Source organism: Chiloscyllium plagiosum, unplaced genomic scaffold, assembly GCF_037043375.1.
Source record: "Chiloscyllium plagiosum isolate Xiang-an unplaced genomic scaffold, Cpla_swu_hap1 HiC_scaffold_11, whole genome shotgun sequence".
Taxonomy (NCBI): Eukaryota; Metazoa; Chordata; class Chondrichthyes; order Orectolobiformes; family Hemiscylliidae; genus Chiloscyllium; species Chiloscyllium plagiosum.
The window spans coordinates 72,703,521-72,724,268 of record NW_028270149.1 but is presented as its reverse complement, the minus strand read 5'-3'; the positions used below and the strand labels follow the sequence as shown (position 1 = coordinate 72,724,268).

The 20,748-nt window shown below is 39.2% G+C and overlaps 1 protein-coding gene across 1 annotated transcript in view; it reads left to right on the top strand.

The window, feature by feature from the left end:
- The window catches only part of LOC122557126 (succinate--CoA ligase [ADP-forming] subunit beta, mitochondrial-like), a 94,303-nt gene that overhangs the window by 44,441 nt on the left and 29,114 nt on the right, over positions 1–20,748 (top strand). Inside the window, exons 5-7 of the mRNA XM_043704465.2 lie at positions 4,210–4,338; positions 17,121–17,259; positions 19,717–19,878. Of these exons, the coding sequence (XP_043560400.1) occupies positions 4,210–4,338; positions 17,121–17,259; positions 19,717–19,878 (430 nt within the window). The remainder of the gene's footprint in view (positions 1–4,209; positions 4,339–17,120; positions 17,260–19,716; positions 19,879–20,748) is intronic.

Here is a 20,748-nt window from a genome sequence, read left to right as displayed (position 1 = left end):
TCATGTTCACTTGAGCGTATGAGTTTTAACAATGCACTATGTAATAATCACTGTTGAGTAACCTTTTTAGCATTAAAAAATTAATTTTGCAAGTATGTAGTCACATTCCAATAGAGTTTAAAATTGTATCATGTTTGAAATGAAAATGAATTTTGAGGAGGCATATGACAAAGTGCCAAACATTGGGCTATGTAACAAGAGCCCGTGATTTATTAGCTGGTGCATTAACATTGATAAAGGATTGGCTAACTGATAGAAGATCGAATTGGGATAAGTGGGGCATTTCAGAATGGTAACCTAGTGGAGTGCCGCAGGGATCAATACTGAGTCACAATTACTTATTATTTTAATGACTTGGAGGAGGAAATTGAGTGTGTGATACAAAAATAGGTGGAAAGACAAGTGGTGAGGATAACAAAGAGAGTCTGTGGAGGAAAATCGACATGTTGAGCAAATGGGCAAAGGCTTGGCTGATGGAATATAAATTTGAGAAATGTAAGGTTTTGCACTTTGGCAGGAAAAATCAAGGAGCCGAATATTACTTAAAAAGACTGCAGAAAGCTACAGAACAGATGGATTTCGGTGTCCTTATCTATGGATCACAAAAAAATGACCGTCCAAGTTCAGCACCAAATAGGGAGCATAAGTGGAATGTTGGCCTTTATTTCAAAGGAAACATAATGTAAAAGTCGGGAGATTTTGCTAAAACTATACAATGTAGTAGTCAGACCACAGCTGGAATACCATGAACAGTTTTTGGCACCTTAGTTAAGGAGAAATACACTGGCACTGGAGGCAGTCCAGAGAAGGTTCACTAGGCTGATACCAGGAATGGAGGGACTTTCTTATGAAGAGAGGTTGAGAATATTGTGCCTGGACTCCGTGGAATTTAGAAGAATGAGAGGCAACCTGATTGAATCATACAAGGTTCTTCAATGACACAAGAGAGTAGAAGCAGAAAGGAGCTTTCCTCTTGTGGGTGAATCTAGTTAAATAATCTCTTATTCAAGACAGAGATGAGGAGGAATTTTGTGGAAGTGGGTCATTAAATATAGTCAAAGCTGAGATAGACATTTTTAATAAGTAAGGGAATTGACAATTATACGGAAAAGGTGGGAAAATTGGAGTTGAGGTTTATTGATCACCCATGATGTCATTGAATGGCAGAGTAGACTTGTTGGGCTGAATGGTGTATTTCTGCTCCTATTCCTTATGGTCTTAAATTGCATAAAATAAACTTCCACATTCAACCAAATATTGAAGATATTTTTGAGTAGTATAATAGGGTTTTTGTTCTTTCATGGAATCTAGACATAAAGGGTTTGAGCATGGAAATGGAACTGAGGTAAATGATCAGCCATGTTTGTAGTTAGTGGTGGAGCTCGAGACCCATGTAGTCCACTCCTATCTCTTGTATTCTTAGAACATAAAGGTTGAGATTTAATGATGAAGTACCAATAAAGCCTTAGCAATTTTGAATTCACGCCTCAGAAAGGAAGTTAAGGGAATAGAGAATGCACAAAGTAACCTGCAGGATTGGCACCAAATCTACAAGCATCCACTACCCAAAACACCAGTGCTCAGTTGCAGCAGTGTATACCGTCTACAAGATGCAGAAAATCACCAAAGATCCTCAGATAGCACCTTCCAAACCCACAAACTATAACAGAAATTGCTCAAAGTTCAACAGGTCTGGCAACATCTGTGGAAAGAAATCAGAGTTAACGTTTCAGGTTGACCGTTCCTCAGAATCCATAACCACTTCCATCTGAAGGACAAGGGCAGCAGATACATGGGAACGCCACCAGCCTTTAAGTTCCCCTCCAAGCTACTCATCATCCTAACTTGGGAATATATTGCCATTCCATCACTGTTACTGGGTCAAAATCCTGGAATTTCCTCCCTAATGGTATTGTGGGTAAACCCACAGCAGATGGACTGCAGTGGTTCAAGAAGGCAACTCACCACCACCTTCTCAAGGGCAACTGGGGATGAGCAATAAGTGCTGGTCAGCCACAACCCACACATGAATAAAAGGAGAACAGCTTTACTACCTGATGTGATGAAATAAAAAGAAAGACTTTACCAAAAGGAGGATTGTTGATTACAGCAGAAGAGATTAGGTGGTGAAATAAAGCTAGAAAGTGTTGGAGAAACTTACTGGGCCACATTTTCTGGGAAGTGGCAATCTCTCACAGATTAATAGCTAATCATGAATTTGACTGTATTTAATAATCCCTAACTTTTCCTGAGTAACTATTTTACTAAGTTACATCAGAATCATCTGAAGTCTCTGATTTAAGTGAAGACTTTAGGATGGTTCAGAGGTGTAGAGGAATTGCCAGAGATAAATTCAATTTCCTGATGAGTTACTCCGTACTGTGTTACAATGGGCATCCACTAGGTCCCCACATACCATTCTGGCATATGGAATGTAGGGCAAATGGAAAGTCAGCTAGGAGAAAGTGAGGACTGCAGATGCTGGAGATCAGAGTTGAGAGTGTGGTGCTGGAAAAGCACAGCAGATCAGGCAGCATCCGAGTAGCAGGAGAATCAACGTTTCAGGCATAAGCCCTTCGTCAGGAATGGAAAATCTTGACTCATGAATGCCACCAACATCTGTGGAAATGGACACAAAGACATTGAGTTCAGTATAACTCTTCTTGGAACTGAAAAAGAGTTCCAAAGAAATTCTGTTTTTATTTCAGATCTCCAGCGTTTGCAGAATCTTTCTTTTGCTTCAGCTGAAGTAGTGATTTAATTGATCGTTTAACATTTTGAAGGAGTGGGATAGTGATAAAGATGAATTCTTTACTGTTGTTGGAGGAGACCAGACTATGTTGGTCCTGATTGTGAACATCCTACTTAAGATGCGTTCCCCTTCAGAGCTTTAATTGTAAAGGCGTGATGTACGGACATTTTGTATATTTACTAATAACTGCTTTCTCTTGTCTTGTATTGTGTTCCAACCTACATACAAATCGACTTGTGAATGGACTCCAGAAGGGGACTATCTGTAAGGGCGTAGGATGAATGTATTAATACAAAAGGTTTGCAACAAAGGACTGAATAAATTTTGTTAGACAGAATTGTGACTCTAATGTGCCAGTGAAGTTGATGCAGTTGGTTCTATTACAATGCAGTAGTTTCGTTTTCATGCAATCCCGTGTTGCAAGAAAATCATGTAATAGTAACACAATTTAAATTAATGGGGCCGGAATTGCATTATAACCAATACAGGCTTTAAAAGTTTGTGCTTTGGAAACTGAGTCCCCAATTCGTCAATCACGTTACAGCGAATTCACATTAACGAAATGTGAGTTATAGCAGAACGATCTGTACCAGAATCAGAAACCAAGTCAACATTCGAGAATATGTTAGATAGATTTCTGAAAGAAAATGGGATGAAAGCATTTGGAAATGGGGCAGACATGTGGATTTTGGATTGCAAGTGGATGATAAATACCAACATTAAACAAGTTGGTCCAAAGGGCCTATATTCATGTTGTAACTTGAATATCCCAATAATTTTTAAAAATAAAAGTAAAGTAAATCCTTCCTGCACTTGATCGCGGGAAAAATGTTTCACTTTTCTACTGATACAATTTGTTGCTAAATTAAGGCAATTCATTCTGTCATCTGATTTCAGTACTTAATTCAGTCACTTTGGACATATTAGCCAGGGCTAGAAGCCAGGCTTGTCATTAGTCAATGATCCAATAGCTTGTTAGCTGCAAAAGCAGAACTCTGTGGATGTTGAAAATTTGAAAAAAATAGAAATTATTGGAAATGCACATCTGGTTAAGGCAGCATTTGTGAAGAGCAAAACAATAAGTATTTCAGGTGGATGATTTTCCATCAGAAGAATGGCCATTGACTTGAAAAGTTAACTCAGCATTTATGGAGATAGAAACAATCATCTGTGTTTCAGCTTGTTAGATTCCTTAAATTGCAATTATCGGAAATTAGTTTGAGTGAAAGTTGAGGGAACTCCTAACAATACCCTCGCATGTGTGACACTTTGCCTCCTTTCTTTCAAGCACCCATTCCAGTCCCCTCCTCACCAAAGCTTTCCAATCAAAATGACTTTGTGTCCCGCATTAGTAAAATACGGGATCTGAAAAGGAATTATCTCTACTCACATGTTTAAGAAAATCCCCTCGAGTTTGTTAAAGCCTTTGTTAAAGTATGTTTTGTTTTTTCTCCAAGGGACCTGTCCTTATTGGCAGCAGTCATGGAGGGGTGAATATTGAAGATGTGGCAGCAGAGACTCCAGATGCCATTATCAAGGAACCTGTGGACATTATGGAGGGAATTAAAAGAGAGCAGGCTGTCAAGGTACTGCTACTTATCCATTTGCTGAGAGAATTAAGTAATAAGTATTTTGGTACTTATTAAATAAATGCAGTTTGACTGTGATTCCAGAGAATTTTGCATCTCAAACTATCAGGAGATCATAATTAACCAAACTGTTAATTTTCACTTTTATTTTGACTATGGCCAGATACAATTGTTCTGAAATGAATTTAGCTATTGAAAATTAAATACTGATGCTTACTTCCTACACAGCCTTGATAAGGTCATTAGAAAAAATTGAGGCTGAAGTGGATGGATGAGTCTTTGGGTCTGACAAGTAAACTGCTGACAGTAATTTTAGAAATAATTTCAGAAAGGTTCAATAGAAGATCAGAAAATAAATAAAAGTAATAAATAGGAAACAAAACTGCCACTTCTCATATATATTTTTAATCATAATGTACACTGCACCTGGGATTGACATTCTTTGATTTCCTCTCATTATCATTAAATTTTTTTTGTGTTTAATGTGTATTTATTTTTAAACCATCAGTTTTGTTTTTCCATTTTTCTTTTATGCAACGTATTAAGCTGATGGATAGAACATTTTCTTTTCAGATGCTCTGTGCTCCCAAAAGGAGAAAGCAATAATGAAACAAAAAAGTTACAATCCTTCTACTGTACACTGATGTGACCTGAGCCTTAGTGAAGGAATTTCTCCTTTAAAGTCCAGCATGGTATTTTAAATACTTGTTAGCCAAGCTAACAGGCTTTGGTCTAACTCAGTGATATGGCTTGCTTGATGCAAGTTTTTATGCTGCAGAATGATTCTGTTCAGACTTCTTTCCATAGCATAAAGATCTCTTCTGTCAAAAAGTCTTTTCAAACTAAGATAGATTTGAAATGCTTTTCACAAATAGAAGCCTACTGACTACCCAAATACCAATGTGCTGCTGTAAATTTTACTTGATTGATGCTACCTTTGGGAGGTATTAATTTGAAAAATGTTCAAACCTCTTCTTTTGTTTTCCTAAGTATATTAGTGCAATAGATCTATAATTCCTGGTTTATGACTGACATTAATTCAGCCCCAGAATAATTGACCTCAATAACTGATTTATAATAGCACTGTGGGTGTAGCTGCACCAGCTAGACTGCAGCAGTTCAAGCAAGTGGTTTTACTGCTACTTTCTCAAGGGCAGTTAAGACTGGGCAATAAATCTTGGTCTTGCTAGTAAGCACACACGTCCCAATAAAGAATTAAACGAACAATACCTTCAACAGCATTTTCCATGAACAAAGCAAATATAGAAAAAAAAGACTGCAAATAAAATTAATTGTAACAGCTATTTAATTGTTTTTATGTCATGTTTGTAAAGTGAAGTGAATTTGATGTTTTGTGGCAGTGTTTTGCAAAGCTTTTTATTACCTATAGATTGTATTAAAGGCTCCCGAGAAACAATTGAATAATCCAAGTAGCATTAGAGATTGGAATCGTGAGAAACTGAAAGGCATTTCAATGCAAAATCACATTCCATTCAAAAACAAATCATGTTTTGTTTTAAACAGTTAACAAACACTTCTGCATTTCCAAAATACGGCACTGGTTCAACTTGTTAAATTGATGTTTAGTAAATAAGACCATAAGAATTTGACCCTTTTTAAAACTCCTTCAGTAATTCTTTGCAGATGAATTGTTATTGAATTGAATATGTTGGCTTAAAAACATGTGCATCAACATCCTGTTGATGTTATTTGCCTATTCAAAACCTATGTTTGCATCCAAGTAATTGACAATATGTGTCAGAATTAAGCATTTTTGACAAATTTCAACTATGTACTTGTTCATTTTAATTATAATCTGTAAGGGTATCAAGAAGAATAGAACATTCAAACAGGCAGACAAATTTTGTTAATTATCAAATTAGTTAATATAAGCAAAAAAATCAAAGTTTATTTATAATGGAAAGGTTCATCAATTTTTTCAAAATTATGTTCAAAGCCACATTAACCATGAATACAAAGATTTATACAGAGTCGATAGTATATCAATTTTGCCATATGGAATTATGGTTTGGATGATTAACAAAGCAGTGTGGAGATAAATTGAGGTGGCACAGTTGTTTTTGAATTGAATAATGAAGATAAGATTAGATTAGATTAGATTGCTTACAATGTGGAAACAGGCCCTTCGGCTCCACAAGTCCACATCGACCCGCCAAAGTGCAACCCACCCAGACCCATTCCCCTGCACCTAACACTACGGGCAATTTAGCATGGCCAATTCACCTAACCGGCACATTTTTTTGGATTGTGGGAGGAAACCGGAGCACCCGGAGAAAACGCACGGGGAAAATGTGCAAACTCCACACAGAGAGTCGCCTGAGGCGGGAATTGAAACTGGGTCTCTGGCGCTGTGAGGCAGCAGTGCTAACCACTATGCAACCGTGCCGCTCAGAACTTGGGAAAATCTCACAACCAGTGAAAAGATGTGCTGGTGAAATCTGAAACTAAAAGCACTCTGCTAACTAAGATCAGGAAGAAGCATTTAGAGTTTTCTGGGCACATAATCATACTCGTTATTATAGAAAAGATTGATGTTTAAAGAAATCCAAGTAGACGAAGAATGACCATTTTCAAGAGTCTCTCAAATTGAATTAATGTACCACCAGTGCAGATGATCCACACCTTTACAGAGTGATTATCACGAAACTCCATTATTGTCTTTTCAGCCTAGCACCTGAAGAGAGAAGGCTGTCTTCCTGAAAATGTAGTGGAAGCCGAACCTAAGAATATTTTTGTCAGATTTACATTAATTTGCTCAATTGGCTCAATAACTGGTTTGTGACACAGTGTGGCATCAACAGAGAGGGTTCATTTCCTGTACCAGATAACGTCTTGCCTTTTCAACCTCACCCCTCACCAGAGGTGTGGTGATTGTTGAGCTAACCTCACCATGTGTTTGTGGACTATAGTGACGTTACCTTTAAGATGACAGACAAACTAAGCTATTAACTAAACTGCATTTTTGAAGGCAACCTATGCTTTAACACAATCCAAAACAATCACCATCAGATATATGTGGCATTATCGTTTGAGCAGACATTAAGTTTTTCTAAAATCCATCAAAATGAATTTTGGCTCCCAGAGGTTTATTTCTGTTCTTTTCCTTTCTTAGCCTACCTTGAACACCAGAACTGGTGTTTATAGTGAGGGTGTTAATGGAGATTCACCTTCTAGAGTAAACTGTGCAAGTCTTCGTGTTTATTCTAACCTCTTACAAACCTGGCCTTTTGAATCTGAACACAAGCTTTCACCTTTATTCTGGTGCAGTGAACTGTTGATACTTTTGACCTCTATTTGCTTTCTCTCCCTCTCTCACTCCTGGACCTTGGCAAACGCATCTGTTTTATGATATGCATTGATATTTTAGGAATAAATAACCAATTCAGTGTAAGGGCACGTTGTGTAACATTTACGTGTCAAAAGACTACCAACGTGACAATTTGAAACAGATAGAGATTAACTATGCCTTAGAGCTGAGCTCAGTCTTTCATTTTCGACTTAACTGGGCACCTTAAAACAACTGTTGACAGCTTGACTATCTTAACACTTTTCTAGTACTTCACAGACTCAAACTATGCACTGTTTGCACTTAGCTATCATTGTCTCCCACTCTTGCACTGTTTTGCCTGTAAATCAATCCGGGCCGTATTTCACCTTGAGAGATTAAACCGCCCAGGTTTGATGTCAGGCTGTCTTCAGAAGAGCTTACACAACCCCCTAATTTTACCCTAAATTATGGACACTGTGTGAGCACGCAATATTTAAAACTTCTTAATTTTCGCAAGATGAAAAGCAATATATAAAGAAAGATTCTCTCTTTTATCCTGAGCACTTTATCAAAGTTTATTAAGGTATCAGAAACGATGGAACAACTTCTGGTCCAAGATAAAATAATTACAAAAGTTTAATATGCACTAGAGGTTTATAGAAAATTCCTGTTGTTCTTTAGCATTGTCTTGTTATTATCAATTGAAAACCAAAATAATTTTAATATAATATTGAGCATTCTATTACAAAATATGATACTAAAATCTGAGGTTTGTGGTAGATCTAGCAAGCTTCTCTATCTTTGTAACCTGTTTTTAGAGTCAGATTTAATAGCATCTGTTAGCCTATAACAGATGGTAAATTTATCAACACACTTGGATTTCTAAAGTAAACAAGATAATTATTTCAAGAAAAGTGGAAGGTCGAGAAAATATAGATTTTTCATTAAAAGACTGAAGAAAGATATAAAAGATTGACTTGCTTAAATGCATAGGATCCAACTGAGATATGATATTTAACACACAGATGAAAAGTCCATTCCATTTGTTAGTGTTTTCCACACATAAGCATTCTGGAGGAGCAATGGTGTTTCATTTAACTGGAATGTTGTACAACACCTGTTTCTAATAGGTTAATGCTGTTTCAGTATTACACAAACAGCTGGAAAACCACCTACAGACTTCAAATCAAATTTAAGTACATGGAAGACAGCATTTAATTGCATTGTGAAGTTGTCCTAGAAATAACTGGACAGGTGATGTGCTGTAGCTGTATGATGTGGGAGCTGGCTGATTCCATTGCAAACCACAGTGACCACGTCTGCAGTGAGTGTTGGTTGCCCAAGGAACTTCGGCTCAGAATTGATGAGCTGGAATCTGTAGCACATCTGGGAGGGAGAAAAGTACCTGGATGCTGTATTTCAGAAGGCAGTCATACCTGGTAGATTAAGTACTTCAAATTTGATCAGTGGCTAGGAACATCAGGGTGTGACTGCATGCAAGGCAGATAGAAGGATCAGGAACAGAGGAGCCTCAGCTCTTGACCTTGTCCAACAGGTATGAGGTACTTGCTTCCTTTGTGGATGAGGAAAACGGTGCAGAGAGGATGAGCCAGCTGACCACAACACCATGGTGCAGAAGTTGGGGGAGCGGTGGGGAGCAAAAAGACAGGTGGTAGTTGTAGGGGATTCTATAATTGGGGGAATAGATAGTATCCTTTGTAAGCCAGATCAGGAGTCCCACAGAGTGTGTTGCCTGCCCAGTGCCAGAGTAAGGGATATCTCTAACCGGCTTGAAAGGATATTGGAGCAGGAATGGGAGGATCCAGTTGTTGTGGTCCACACCGGAACAAACATCATAAGCAAGACTAGGAAGGAGGACCTGTTCAGAGATTATCAGGAGAAACCAAACTAAAGTATAGGTCCTCAAGGGTTACAATCTCTGGTCTACTGCCTGAGCCACTTGCAAATTGGCATGGGGCACAAGAATAAGGGAAGTAAACACAGGAAGTAAGGTAGTATTCCATAGGAATTTGTGGAATATGTACGACATGGCTTTTGGAGCTGCTTCTGGTGGAGCCCATGAGGAAATAGGCAATACTAGATTTATTGTTGTGCAGTGAGGCAGACTTGATAAGGGAGCCTAAGATAAAGGAACCCTAAGGAGGCAATTGTGGTGGAGAAGATAGAATCAGAGGTAACAGTATTACAGCTAAATAAAGCAACTACATGAGGGAGGAACTGGGGGGTAGAATTAACTGGGAGGGGAGCTTAGCAGGAAAGGTAGTTGTGGAGTAATTCAGGAGACACAGCAAAAATTCATCCCTAGGAAAAAGAACCATGGTACATGGACGATGAGGCAACCATGGCTGACCAGGGAAGTCAGCAATAGCATAAGAGCAAAAGAGAAAGCATGTAATGTGGCAAACCAGAGGATTGGGAAGCTTACAAAGACCAGCAAAGGGCAAAAAGAAATAAAAAGGGAGAAGATTATATATGAGGGTAAGCTAGCCAGTAATGTAAAGAAAGACTAAAAGAGTTTATTTAGCTATATAAAGCGCAAAGATGGACATTGGACTGCTGGAATATGATGCTGGAGACATAGTAGGGAACAAGGAAATAGCTAAGGAACTGAATAATTACTTTGAATCAATCTTCATGTTGGAATACATGAGTAATATCCTAAAAATTCAAGAGATTGAGGGGGCAGAGCTGAGTATGGTGGCCATCACCAAGGAGAAGGTGCTAGAAAAACTGAGTGTCCTGAAGGTGAGTTAATAACTTGGACCAGATGGACTACACCCCAGAGTTTTTAAGGACAAAACTGAAGAGATAGTGGAGGTGTTAGTGCTGATCTTTCAGGAATCGCTAGAGTCTGGGAATGTCCCAGAGGACTGGAAAATTGCTAATGTGACACCCCTGTTTAAAAAGGGAGTAAGGCAAAAGATGGAAAATTACAGGCCAATTAGCCGAACATGCTCTTGTGTACAAGTTTGGAGTCCATTGTGAAAGAGGAGATTTCTGAATACTTGGAAGTGTATGGTAAATTAGGGCAAAGTCAGCATGGTTTCATCAAAGGGAGGTCATGCCTGACAAATCTTTTGACAAGGTGTCGCACAAAAGGCTACTGAATAAGATAAGAGCCCACGGTGTCAGAGGCAAGGTGTTAGCATGGATAGAAGCTGGACTCTCTGGCAGAAAGCAGAGAGTGGGGATAAAAGGGTCCATCTCAGGATGGCAGCCAGTGACAAGTCATGTTCCACAAGGCTCAGTGTTAGGACAACTTTTCATTTTATTCATTAAAATCTAAATTAAAGAACTGAGAGCATTCTGGCTAAGTTTACAGATAATACGACAATAAGCAGAGGGACAGGTGGTATTGAGGAGGCAGGGAGGCTGCAAAATGATTTGGATAGGTTAGAGTGGGCAAACAAATGGCAGATGGAGTACAACATGAGAAAGTGTGAGATCATGCAATTTGGTCAGAAGAACAGAAACGTGGACTGTTTTCTAAATGGGGAGAAAATTCAGAAGTCTGAAGTGCAAAAAGACTTGGGAGTTCTAATCCAGGATTCTCAGGGTACACTTGCAGGTTGAGACGATAGTTAGGCAAATACAAAGTTGGCAATTATTTTGAGAGGACTAGACTATGGGATGTACTTCTGAGGCTTAAGCAAATGGTCCCAGGAATGAAAAGCTTAACATATGAGGAATGTTTGAGGACTGAGAGTCTGTACTCGATGGAGTTTAGAAGGATGAGTGGGAGATGTAATTGAAGCTTACAGAATACTGAACGGCCTGGACAGTGTGATGTTGGGAAGATGTTTCCGTTGGTAGGAGAGACTAAGACCTGAGGGCACACCCTTAGAGTAAAGGGAAGCCCTTTTAGAATGGAGATGAAAAACTTCATTGGCCAGAGAGTGAGGAATCTATGGAATTCACTGCCACAGAAGACTGTGGAGGTCAGGTCATTAGAGTGTATTTAAGACTGAAATAGAGGTTCTTGATTGTCATGGGGATCAAGGGTTATGGGGAAAAGTGGGAGAATGGGGTTGAGAAACTTATCAGCCATGATTGAATGGTGGAGTAGGCTCGATGAGCTGAATGGCCTGATTTCTGCTCCTATGTCTTATAGTCTTATCCTGTGGTCCTCCTTTATCAGAAGATTGAAATTTATATTGTAGCCTGACCCAATGCTCAAATTAAAGTGTTCTCATATTGAACCATGTTCATTTTGGGACACTATATTTGATAAGAATGTAAGACACTTTAAACAATTTAAATTTGCATGTACATTATTTATGTACATTTGTTTTAATGAATAGATTTTATTTCTTTATATTAAGATTTAAAGATGTGCAATAATGCTAAAACATGCAGTATTTAAGTTAACACATCTAAATGAATCAATTCAGTAAGCCTGGTAGTGGTAAAACATGCCTCGCTATAACATCTTAGTTTGTTTAATTTAGTTCTCTGTTATTTTATGATGTTTTTGTCTATATGATGCTCACGGAGAGTATTCCATATCCTCAGTTTCCAGGACATGCAAGTAGTCCAATTATGCTAATTACAGTCAAGTGAAATGCTCTCTTTATCCAATCATTCATTTTCTTACAATGGCTTCAGTATGCAGTCAAAGAAATTTAGTGCAAAAAAAAACTCGAGGTTTTGCTCCTGTGTTTAATGTTTCAGAACCTGTATATTTGTGTCCTAGCATTCTTCATTCTTTGCTGGCTCTTACGTTAGTTCCCAAGATAGTGGATCAGAGCTGAACTGTATAGAGCTCAACCAAAGCTAAGTGTGAGGTGATTCACTTTGGGAAGAATAACAAAAAGATGGGGTACTGGGCTAATGGTCGGATACTTGGTAGTGTGGATGAGCAGAGGGATCTTGGTGTCCATGTACACAGATCTCTGAAAGTTGCCACCCAGGTAAATAGTGCAGTGAGGAAGGCATATGGCGTACTGGCTTTTATTGCTAGAGGAATTGAGTTCCGGAGTCCTGAGGTCATGATGCAGTTGTATAAGACTCTGGTGCGGCCGCATCTGGAATATTGTGTGCAGTTTTGGTCGCCATACTATAGGAAGGATGTGGAGGCACTGGAACGGGTGCAGAGGAGGTTTACCAGGATGTTGCCTGGTATGGAAGGAAGATCGTATGAGGAAAGACTGAGACACTTGGGGCTGTTTTCATTAGAGAAAAGAAGGTTTAGGGGTGACTTGATTGAGGTGTACAAGATGATTAAGGGGTTAGATAGGGTTGACAGTGTGAACCTTTTCCCGCATATGGAGTCGGGTATTACAAGGGGGCATAGCTTTAAATTAAGGGGGGGTAGATATAGGACTGAAGTTAGGGGTAGGTTCTTCACTCAGCGAGTCGTAAGTTCATGGAATGCCCTGCCAGTAGCAGTGGTGGACTCTCCCTCGTTATGGGCATTTAAGCGGGCATTGGATAGGTATATGGAGGATAGTGGGTTAGTATAGGTTAGGTGGGCTTGGATCGGCGCAACATCGAGGGCCAAAGGGCCTGTACTGCGCTGTATTCTTCTATGTTCAAAGGCTGATGTTTCAAGAACTTAGAAATTCAATACAAATGGAAAGTTTGTGGAATAAAATTACATTTTTAATAGGTTTCGTACAGAATAGCTTTATTCTTGCCTTATAAATGCATAACAAAAAGGACTTATCTCTAGGAGACCTACAAGTGCCCATCATTAAGAATCCATACTGATACTGATTCTAATTAACAGTTCTGGTTTTATTAAGTGGCCAGAGAATAAATACATTGACTATTTTAACTATAGACTTGCCTTGGGTGAGAAAAAGAAACTCATTGACTCGTTTAATCATGAGCTTGCCTTTGTGGAAAAAGAAACGATTAATATTTTAATGGAGGTGCCAAAGGAACTTGCCAAAGGCAGTTACCAAAGGTAGCTGAAATCCTGTTTGAACAGAAAGGCCCAATATTTTGCTAAATATTGTGCCAAGCAAACATGTCTTAATAATCAATCCAACAACTGTTCAGTTAGCATAAGTAATGCTACTGTACACAATAAATGTTTTTTTTAAATAGACAGCAAAAAAGGTTACCTCAGAGTGCAACAGGACTTTGATCAAATGGGCAAATGTGCCAATGAGTGGCACATGGATCTTAATTTAGATTATTGTGAGGTGCTGCATTTTGGTAAGGCAAATCAGGGTAAATCTTATACAAGTAATGGTACGGTCTTGGGGAGTATTGCTGAACAAACATAATTCCTTGGAAGTACAGTTACAGGTAGACAGAGTAGTGAAGAAGGCATTTGGTACACTTGCCTTTATAGGTCAGTCCATTAAGTATAGGAGTTGTGAGGTCATCTTGCGGCTCTACAGGACATTGGTTAGATCACTTTTGGAATAGTGCGTTCAGTTCTGGTCTCCCTGCTACAGGAAAGACGTTAAACTTGAAAGGATTCAGAAAAGATTTACAAGGATCTTGCCGGGTTGGAGGGTGTGAGCTATGGGGAGAAGTTGAATGGAATGGGGCTATTTTCCCTGGAGCATCGGAAACTAAGGGGTGGCCTTGTAGAGGTTTATAAAATCATGAGGAGCATAGATAGGGTAAATAGACACACTCTTTTTCTCAGGATAGGGGAGTCCAATACCAGAGAGCATAGGTTTAAGATGAGACAGGAAAAATATAAAAGGGACTTAAGGGGCAACCTCTTCATACAGAGAGTGGTGCTTGTATGGAATGAGCTGCCAGAGGAAATACTGGAGGCTAGTACGATTACAACATTTAAAAGGCATCTGCATGGGTATATGAATAGGAAAGGTTTAAAGGGATATAGGCCAAAAGCTGGCACATCGGACTAGATTAATTTAGGATATCTGGTTAGCATGGACAGGTTGGACCAAAGGGTCTGTTTCCCTGCTGTGCTTTTCATTGACTGTATGAATATTCTGACTGTTGTAACCAGGCATCTATTAATTGGTATTTATCATTGTTATAAATCACTCTCAGTCACTTGGTCTCCTTGTAAATGTACATATTTTTGTATAGTTCTTATGAAGTTGAAGAAATAATATGTAGTTTTCAGACAGAGGTGGCATTTGGAACTTGACAACCACATTCCAAATCACCTTTGTATTTGAATCATACTCCTGTCTGTTTCAAGGCTGTAGAGACCTGTAGTGGCTGTAGTATGCGGACATTGGTGAAGCAATGAGTCCTTATGCACCACAGTATTATATAGGAAATCTTCCCAACACCACTTTTAGTATGTGCTACTGAATTGATTTTTGCTTAATCAATTTGTTCTCATTTATTTAATTATGGGATATGAAGACCCATAAATGAGCCTTTTGCTCATTGTTCTTAAAATGGTGCTGGTGAGTGACTGCCTTGATTATAACTGAGTGGCTTGCTGACAATTTTAGAGGGCAGTTGAGAGTCACTCACATTCATGTTGTTTGGAGTCACATTAGCCAAACTGGTTATGGTCCTTTGTTAAAGGACATTAATGAATTAGGTGGGTTTAAAGGGAGAATCTGGCAAGATGGTGGCAGAGTAGGACGCTCCTCTGCCTGCCAGTTCTTTTTCCTTTCTATTTTTTTCTCCTCTTTGTAGTGCTCTTTCTTCTCCCCCGCCCCCCCAATGTTTCACTGCCCTGCCATACCTGGAGACTGGTGTCAAGAGAGATGGGTCGCTGCTGGAGCCTCAGCAGGAGCAGAGTGCATGGGCCAAGTCACACAGCGGCAGTGGAGCGAGAATGGGCCGCGTCCAGTGGTGGAGCAAGTACAGGTCAATTTGTGATGGCAAGTGTGGTGGCGAAGTGGGTACGGGCCTCTTCATGGGTCGAGCAGACCAGAGCCAGAACAATGATGGAATGGGCTGGAGCCGGAGGACTGGCCGAGCAAGTCCTGGACAGATGCCGGCACGTGGACGCAGCTTCATGAGAGGGACTGAAACTTAAGTCACTTTCTACTATCATTCCGGACTTTTTAAACTCTGTTTCCATGCTAACCATTTTTTCACTATTGTAACAACACTTAAAGTATCTGTGTCTAGATACTCTGTACCTAAGATGATGCTGAGAGGCAGCACTACAAACTTTTCACTGCACTCATTCAAATGCACATGACAATAAAGGCTATTGTGTTCAATTCTAAACAACAAACTGGTAGTTTCATGGTCACTGTCACTGACAGCAGCTTATTATTACAGATTTATTTAATCAATTGAACTCGTTGGTGAGTTTTGAACGTATTTCCCTGGATCCTTAGCACAAGCCTCTAAATTTCTTGTCCAGTGTCCACAGTGTGTATGCTATTATACCCATGCTGTATCTTGAGGAAATAAAAGCTTTTGGAAACACGTAGCAAATCAATCAATATCTCTGAATTAAAAAGCCAAACCTTTTTTCGCCTTGAAGGTTGCTGCCATAATGAGTCCATGCTTTCTATGGATTTTGACTGCTCTGTAGTGTATTTTTAGCATTTGCTGTTCCTATTTCTGCTTTCCTCTACTTGAAAGATTTTTGGGTTTTTTTTTGGTAGGCTAAGTAACAGCTCTGAATGATTTGCATGGAGATCAGTACGAATCTAGAGGTCTTGGCATGGCACAGATATCAGTGGCCAAAGAAATACGAAATATTCCAAGTCATAAAATCCTCGTTTGGTTGCAGAAAGGATGGGGGTGAAATTTAAACCTATAAGACATTTCTGCCATGAACCTGTTCCAAATGTTGGGAATGGAATTATTTAAGTTAATAGCATTGGCAAAGGCTCATGCCCGAAACGTCGATTCTCCTGCTCCTTGGATGCTGCCTGACCTGAAGTAAATGTGTGGGTTGCTCAGGTTTCTGTACACTCCTACTCTCTGCATTAGACCTCCATCTAAGCTTGTCAAACATGCTCAAAATGGTTGGCTTCTGTGCAGAACACCCTCTTAAATTGAATCGTCATGGCCTAGTGATTTCTATGAGTCAGGAGGCTTTGAGGAAATCTTTGAAGTGTTTGCTGTGACCTCCTGGTAGCCACTTCACATGCTGCAGCCTGGAGTAGAGAACATGTCTTGGAAGTCTTGTGTCAGGCATGCAGATGATGTGGTCTGCCAAATGCAGCTGATTGGTGTCTGGATGTTGGGCATGTTGTCTGGGAGAAGACACTGACATTGGAATGCCTAGTCTGCCAGTGGATTTGCAGGATTTTGTGAAGGGCATTCTATTGTATGTTGACCAATGCATACATGAGGGCTGGTAACATTAACGCTGGTAGACTTGATGTTGGGTGTGATCATTTTTAAATGACTACATTTCTAATAGTTTTCCATCTGTTTATTCCTGCCATAGCCTGACCAAAATTTTTGTTTTTAACTTTGATTTTACTTCATGGGGGAAATGATAAGGTCAACTGCCTTCTGAGACAATTTTCTAGTTTTGATTGTACATGATTTTATGAGAAAATATCTTGCTTTTTTTATTTGCAGTAGGTTTTTTTTTATATACTAGGTTGCTCAGCAAATGGATTTCCCAGCTGCACTGGTAGACGATGCTGCTGATGTCATTGTACGTTTGTATGAGCTCTTCTTGAAATATGATGCCACATTGATTGAGATAAACCCGATGGTTGAAGACTCATCAGGCATGGGTAAAGTAACTCTTACTGTTCTCCGTAGAAACATGGATATTTACATAGAACATAGAAAAATAGAGCGCAGTACAGGCCCTTTGGCCCTCGATGTTGCGCCGATCCAAGCCCACCTAACCTACACTAGCCCACTATCCTCCGTCTGCCTATCCAATGCCTGTTTAAATGCCCATAAAGAGGGAGAGTCCACCACTGCTACTGGCAGGGCATTCCATGAACTCACGACTCGCTGAGTAAAGAATCTACCCCTAACATCTGTCCTATACCTACCACCCCTTAATTTAAAGCTATGCCCCCTCGTAATAGCTGACTCCATACGTGGAAAAAGGTTCTCATGGTCAACCCTGTCTAAACCCCTAATCATCTTGTACACCTCTATCAAATCACCCCTAAACCTTCTTTTCTCCAATGAAAACAGCCCCAAGTGCCTCAGCCTTTCCTCATACGATCTTCCTACCATACCAGGCAACATCCTGGTAAACCTTCTCTGCACCCGTTCCAGTGCCTCCACATCCTTCCTATAGTATGGCGACCAAAACTGCACACAATACTCCAGATGCGGCCGCACCAGAGTCTTATACAACTGCAACATGACCTCAGTACTCCGGAACTCAATTCCTCTAGCAATAAAAGCCAGTATGCCATATGCCTTCTTCACCGCACTATTTACCTGGGTGGCAACTTTCAGAGATCTGTGTACATGGACACCAAGATCCCTCTGCTCATCCACACTACCAAGTATCCGACCATTAGCCCAGTACCCCGTATTTTTGTTACTCTTTTTGTTACAGCTCAGAAGGAGCTCATTTGGGCCATCATTTCTCTTCTGGTCACCAAACATTTGAGTATACTAATCCCAATTTCAAGCTCTTAGCTATGGAGGTTATGAAAGCACAAGTGAATATCTGAATCCTGCTTGAATGTTATGAGACTTTCTAATTCAACCACCCCTTCAGACAGTGAGTTCTGAACTCCTACTGCCCACAGAGTTGGGAGAAAAGAATTCTTCTCAACTCTCCTCTTACCCTTCTACGTCTTACCTTAGATCTCTGTCTGTTTGTTGTTGATTCATACCTTTTTTACTAATGGACAATGATAGCAATCTTCCAGCATGTCACCTGTGACCAGAGCAAATTTGAAAATTATTGACAGGGTCTTTATATATTCTCCATTGCTTCCTCAACAGCTGGGATAGACTCACTTGGGCTTGCAGATTTATCCACTTTTAAAGCTGCTAAGCCTACTTCTGAATTTAACGCTTGTCAGTTTCATTCATGTCTCCGGTTTACATACGAATGTCCATTAGTTTGCCCATCCTGACACTTCATTGCTCTATTGTTGAAGTAAGATTCCTGGTTTAGGTAAGTTGTTTGCTAACCAATTAGCTAACCAATTGAACTGCTAAATTACCTGTTTTCAGATTTTATGTTATATATCAGATGGAATGAAAGTAAAATTAACTGAGCAAGAAAATATGTGAATTGGTATTTAGTTCTGGAAGGGAGGAATTCACAAAGTTGTCATGTATTTAGTGATCAAACTACTTGTGGAAATTAATACTGTAGATCATACAGAATTATTGTTTATCCTCTTCAATTGAGGAATAACACCTGGATACTGTATTAAGTCAGTTTGTCACTTATATTGCAGATAGTAATGATCGGTGATGGATAAATAAATTTTGAAAAGCTTTTTGTTTGTATTCATGGAATATTTCCCAACCCGAGAACGCAGAGAAAGCAGTAGTGAGCCACTGTTTTCATTGTGGTAATGGAATACGTGCATGAATTGTAGACTCCTTTATTCTTTGATCTTACGTTATCTTTTATATGTTAACACACAGTTTTTCTTTTCCCTCTGGTTTGGGCTAGTCATAATTTTTAATATCAGTAGGTTGTTCTTCACTGTTCATTGCTTCCTTACACTTGGTTGGATAGAAATTGTTTTTTAGTGAGTGGCTTGATTCAACTTTGTGACTTGCTGATCATTTCAAAGTTAAGAGTTAGCCCATTACTGAGAGCCTAGAGTAACCTTTAAGCCAGGGGTCAGAGTGGCAGAATTCCTTCCCTATCAGGCCAAAATGAAATAGATGTATTCTTATGTCTATCTTGTGGTTTTCTAATTTTTGTTATTCTATATTTATTAATTGATTAGTTGAAATTCCCTCCCACCCCAGCTGCTATAGTATGATTTGAACTCACGACTCCAGAGCATTAGGTCAGGTGTCTGAATTAGCAGTAGTAACAATACTACTGTGATGTGTCACGTAACTACCATTTGAGAATTTAGAATCTCCATGAAGTATTTCAAGTTGTTTAAAGTCATGTGGCAGTTTAAATTATATATACACATATTCATATTACCTTTTCTAACCTGTTTTCAATGGAAAATGCTTGTATTTTAATTTGTCATCCGATGAACTTGGTACATTAGTAAATGTCAAGACATGTTTTTCAGTGATGTGCATGGACGCGAAGATCACCTTTGATTCCAATGCTGCATACCGCCAAAAACAAGTGTTTGATTTGCAAGACTGGTCCCAAGAAGATGAAAGAGACCATGAGGCAGCAAAGGCAGATCTTAACTACATTGGACTAGATGGCAACATAGGCTGTTTGGGTAGGAAAGGATCTGAAATGGAAATAATATTGATTAAGACATTTGAATGATTTTAACCATCTCATCAAATCTTTCTGCAACACTTCTTGCCAAGGTTAACTATTCCTGTCTTAGAATTACTCTTGGATCTTTCACGAATAACTGCTGTTCATGCATAGCTTATATGTAAACCTTTTTGTAAACTACTGACTACAGTACTTTCACAACTAAGTCTCAACTTCCTTAAACCAACCCTTTTTGGAAAGAACCAGTGCTCAAAAGGAGGGACCTGTTATGATTTATCCCCGCCCACCTCACCTCTTCTCCCTCCCTGCTGAGAACATCAAGAATAACTGTAATACATCAATTGACAGTCTGTGAACAGCGCAGACCAGGAGTTTTACCATGATCTGTTCAGCTGTATATTTTAAAACAGAGTCATTGGGTTTGTTATTCTATTGTATAATATTTTTATTTTTTATAAATGGCTGGGAACAAATGTGATGTTAACAGTTCCAGCCGTATATCTTGTATGTGCCCTTCTGCCGACTGATGTCATTTAGCATTCTGCACCACAATCCCTCCAACACGCTTGCCTCCAGTCATTTTCATTGTGGGGTTATTCTCTGTATTTAATTTATCATAACTTTCAATGCCAATGTATCATTTCTTCGAGGCGATCTTGCCATTGCTTCAGGTGTTTATTGAGCTGTGTATAGTTTTCTCCCTGCAAATTGTATTTGAGTCATTTCTTGATATTATAGTGAGAAGTGTATGTAGTTTATTCCTTTGAGCAGCAGTCGAGTTCTTCTGTTTACAATAAGATGCAATTTTTTTCTTCTGTGTTCAGTAAAATAATTTGAGAAATAATTGCTTATAAAGTAAATTTGT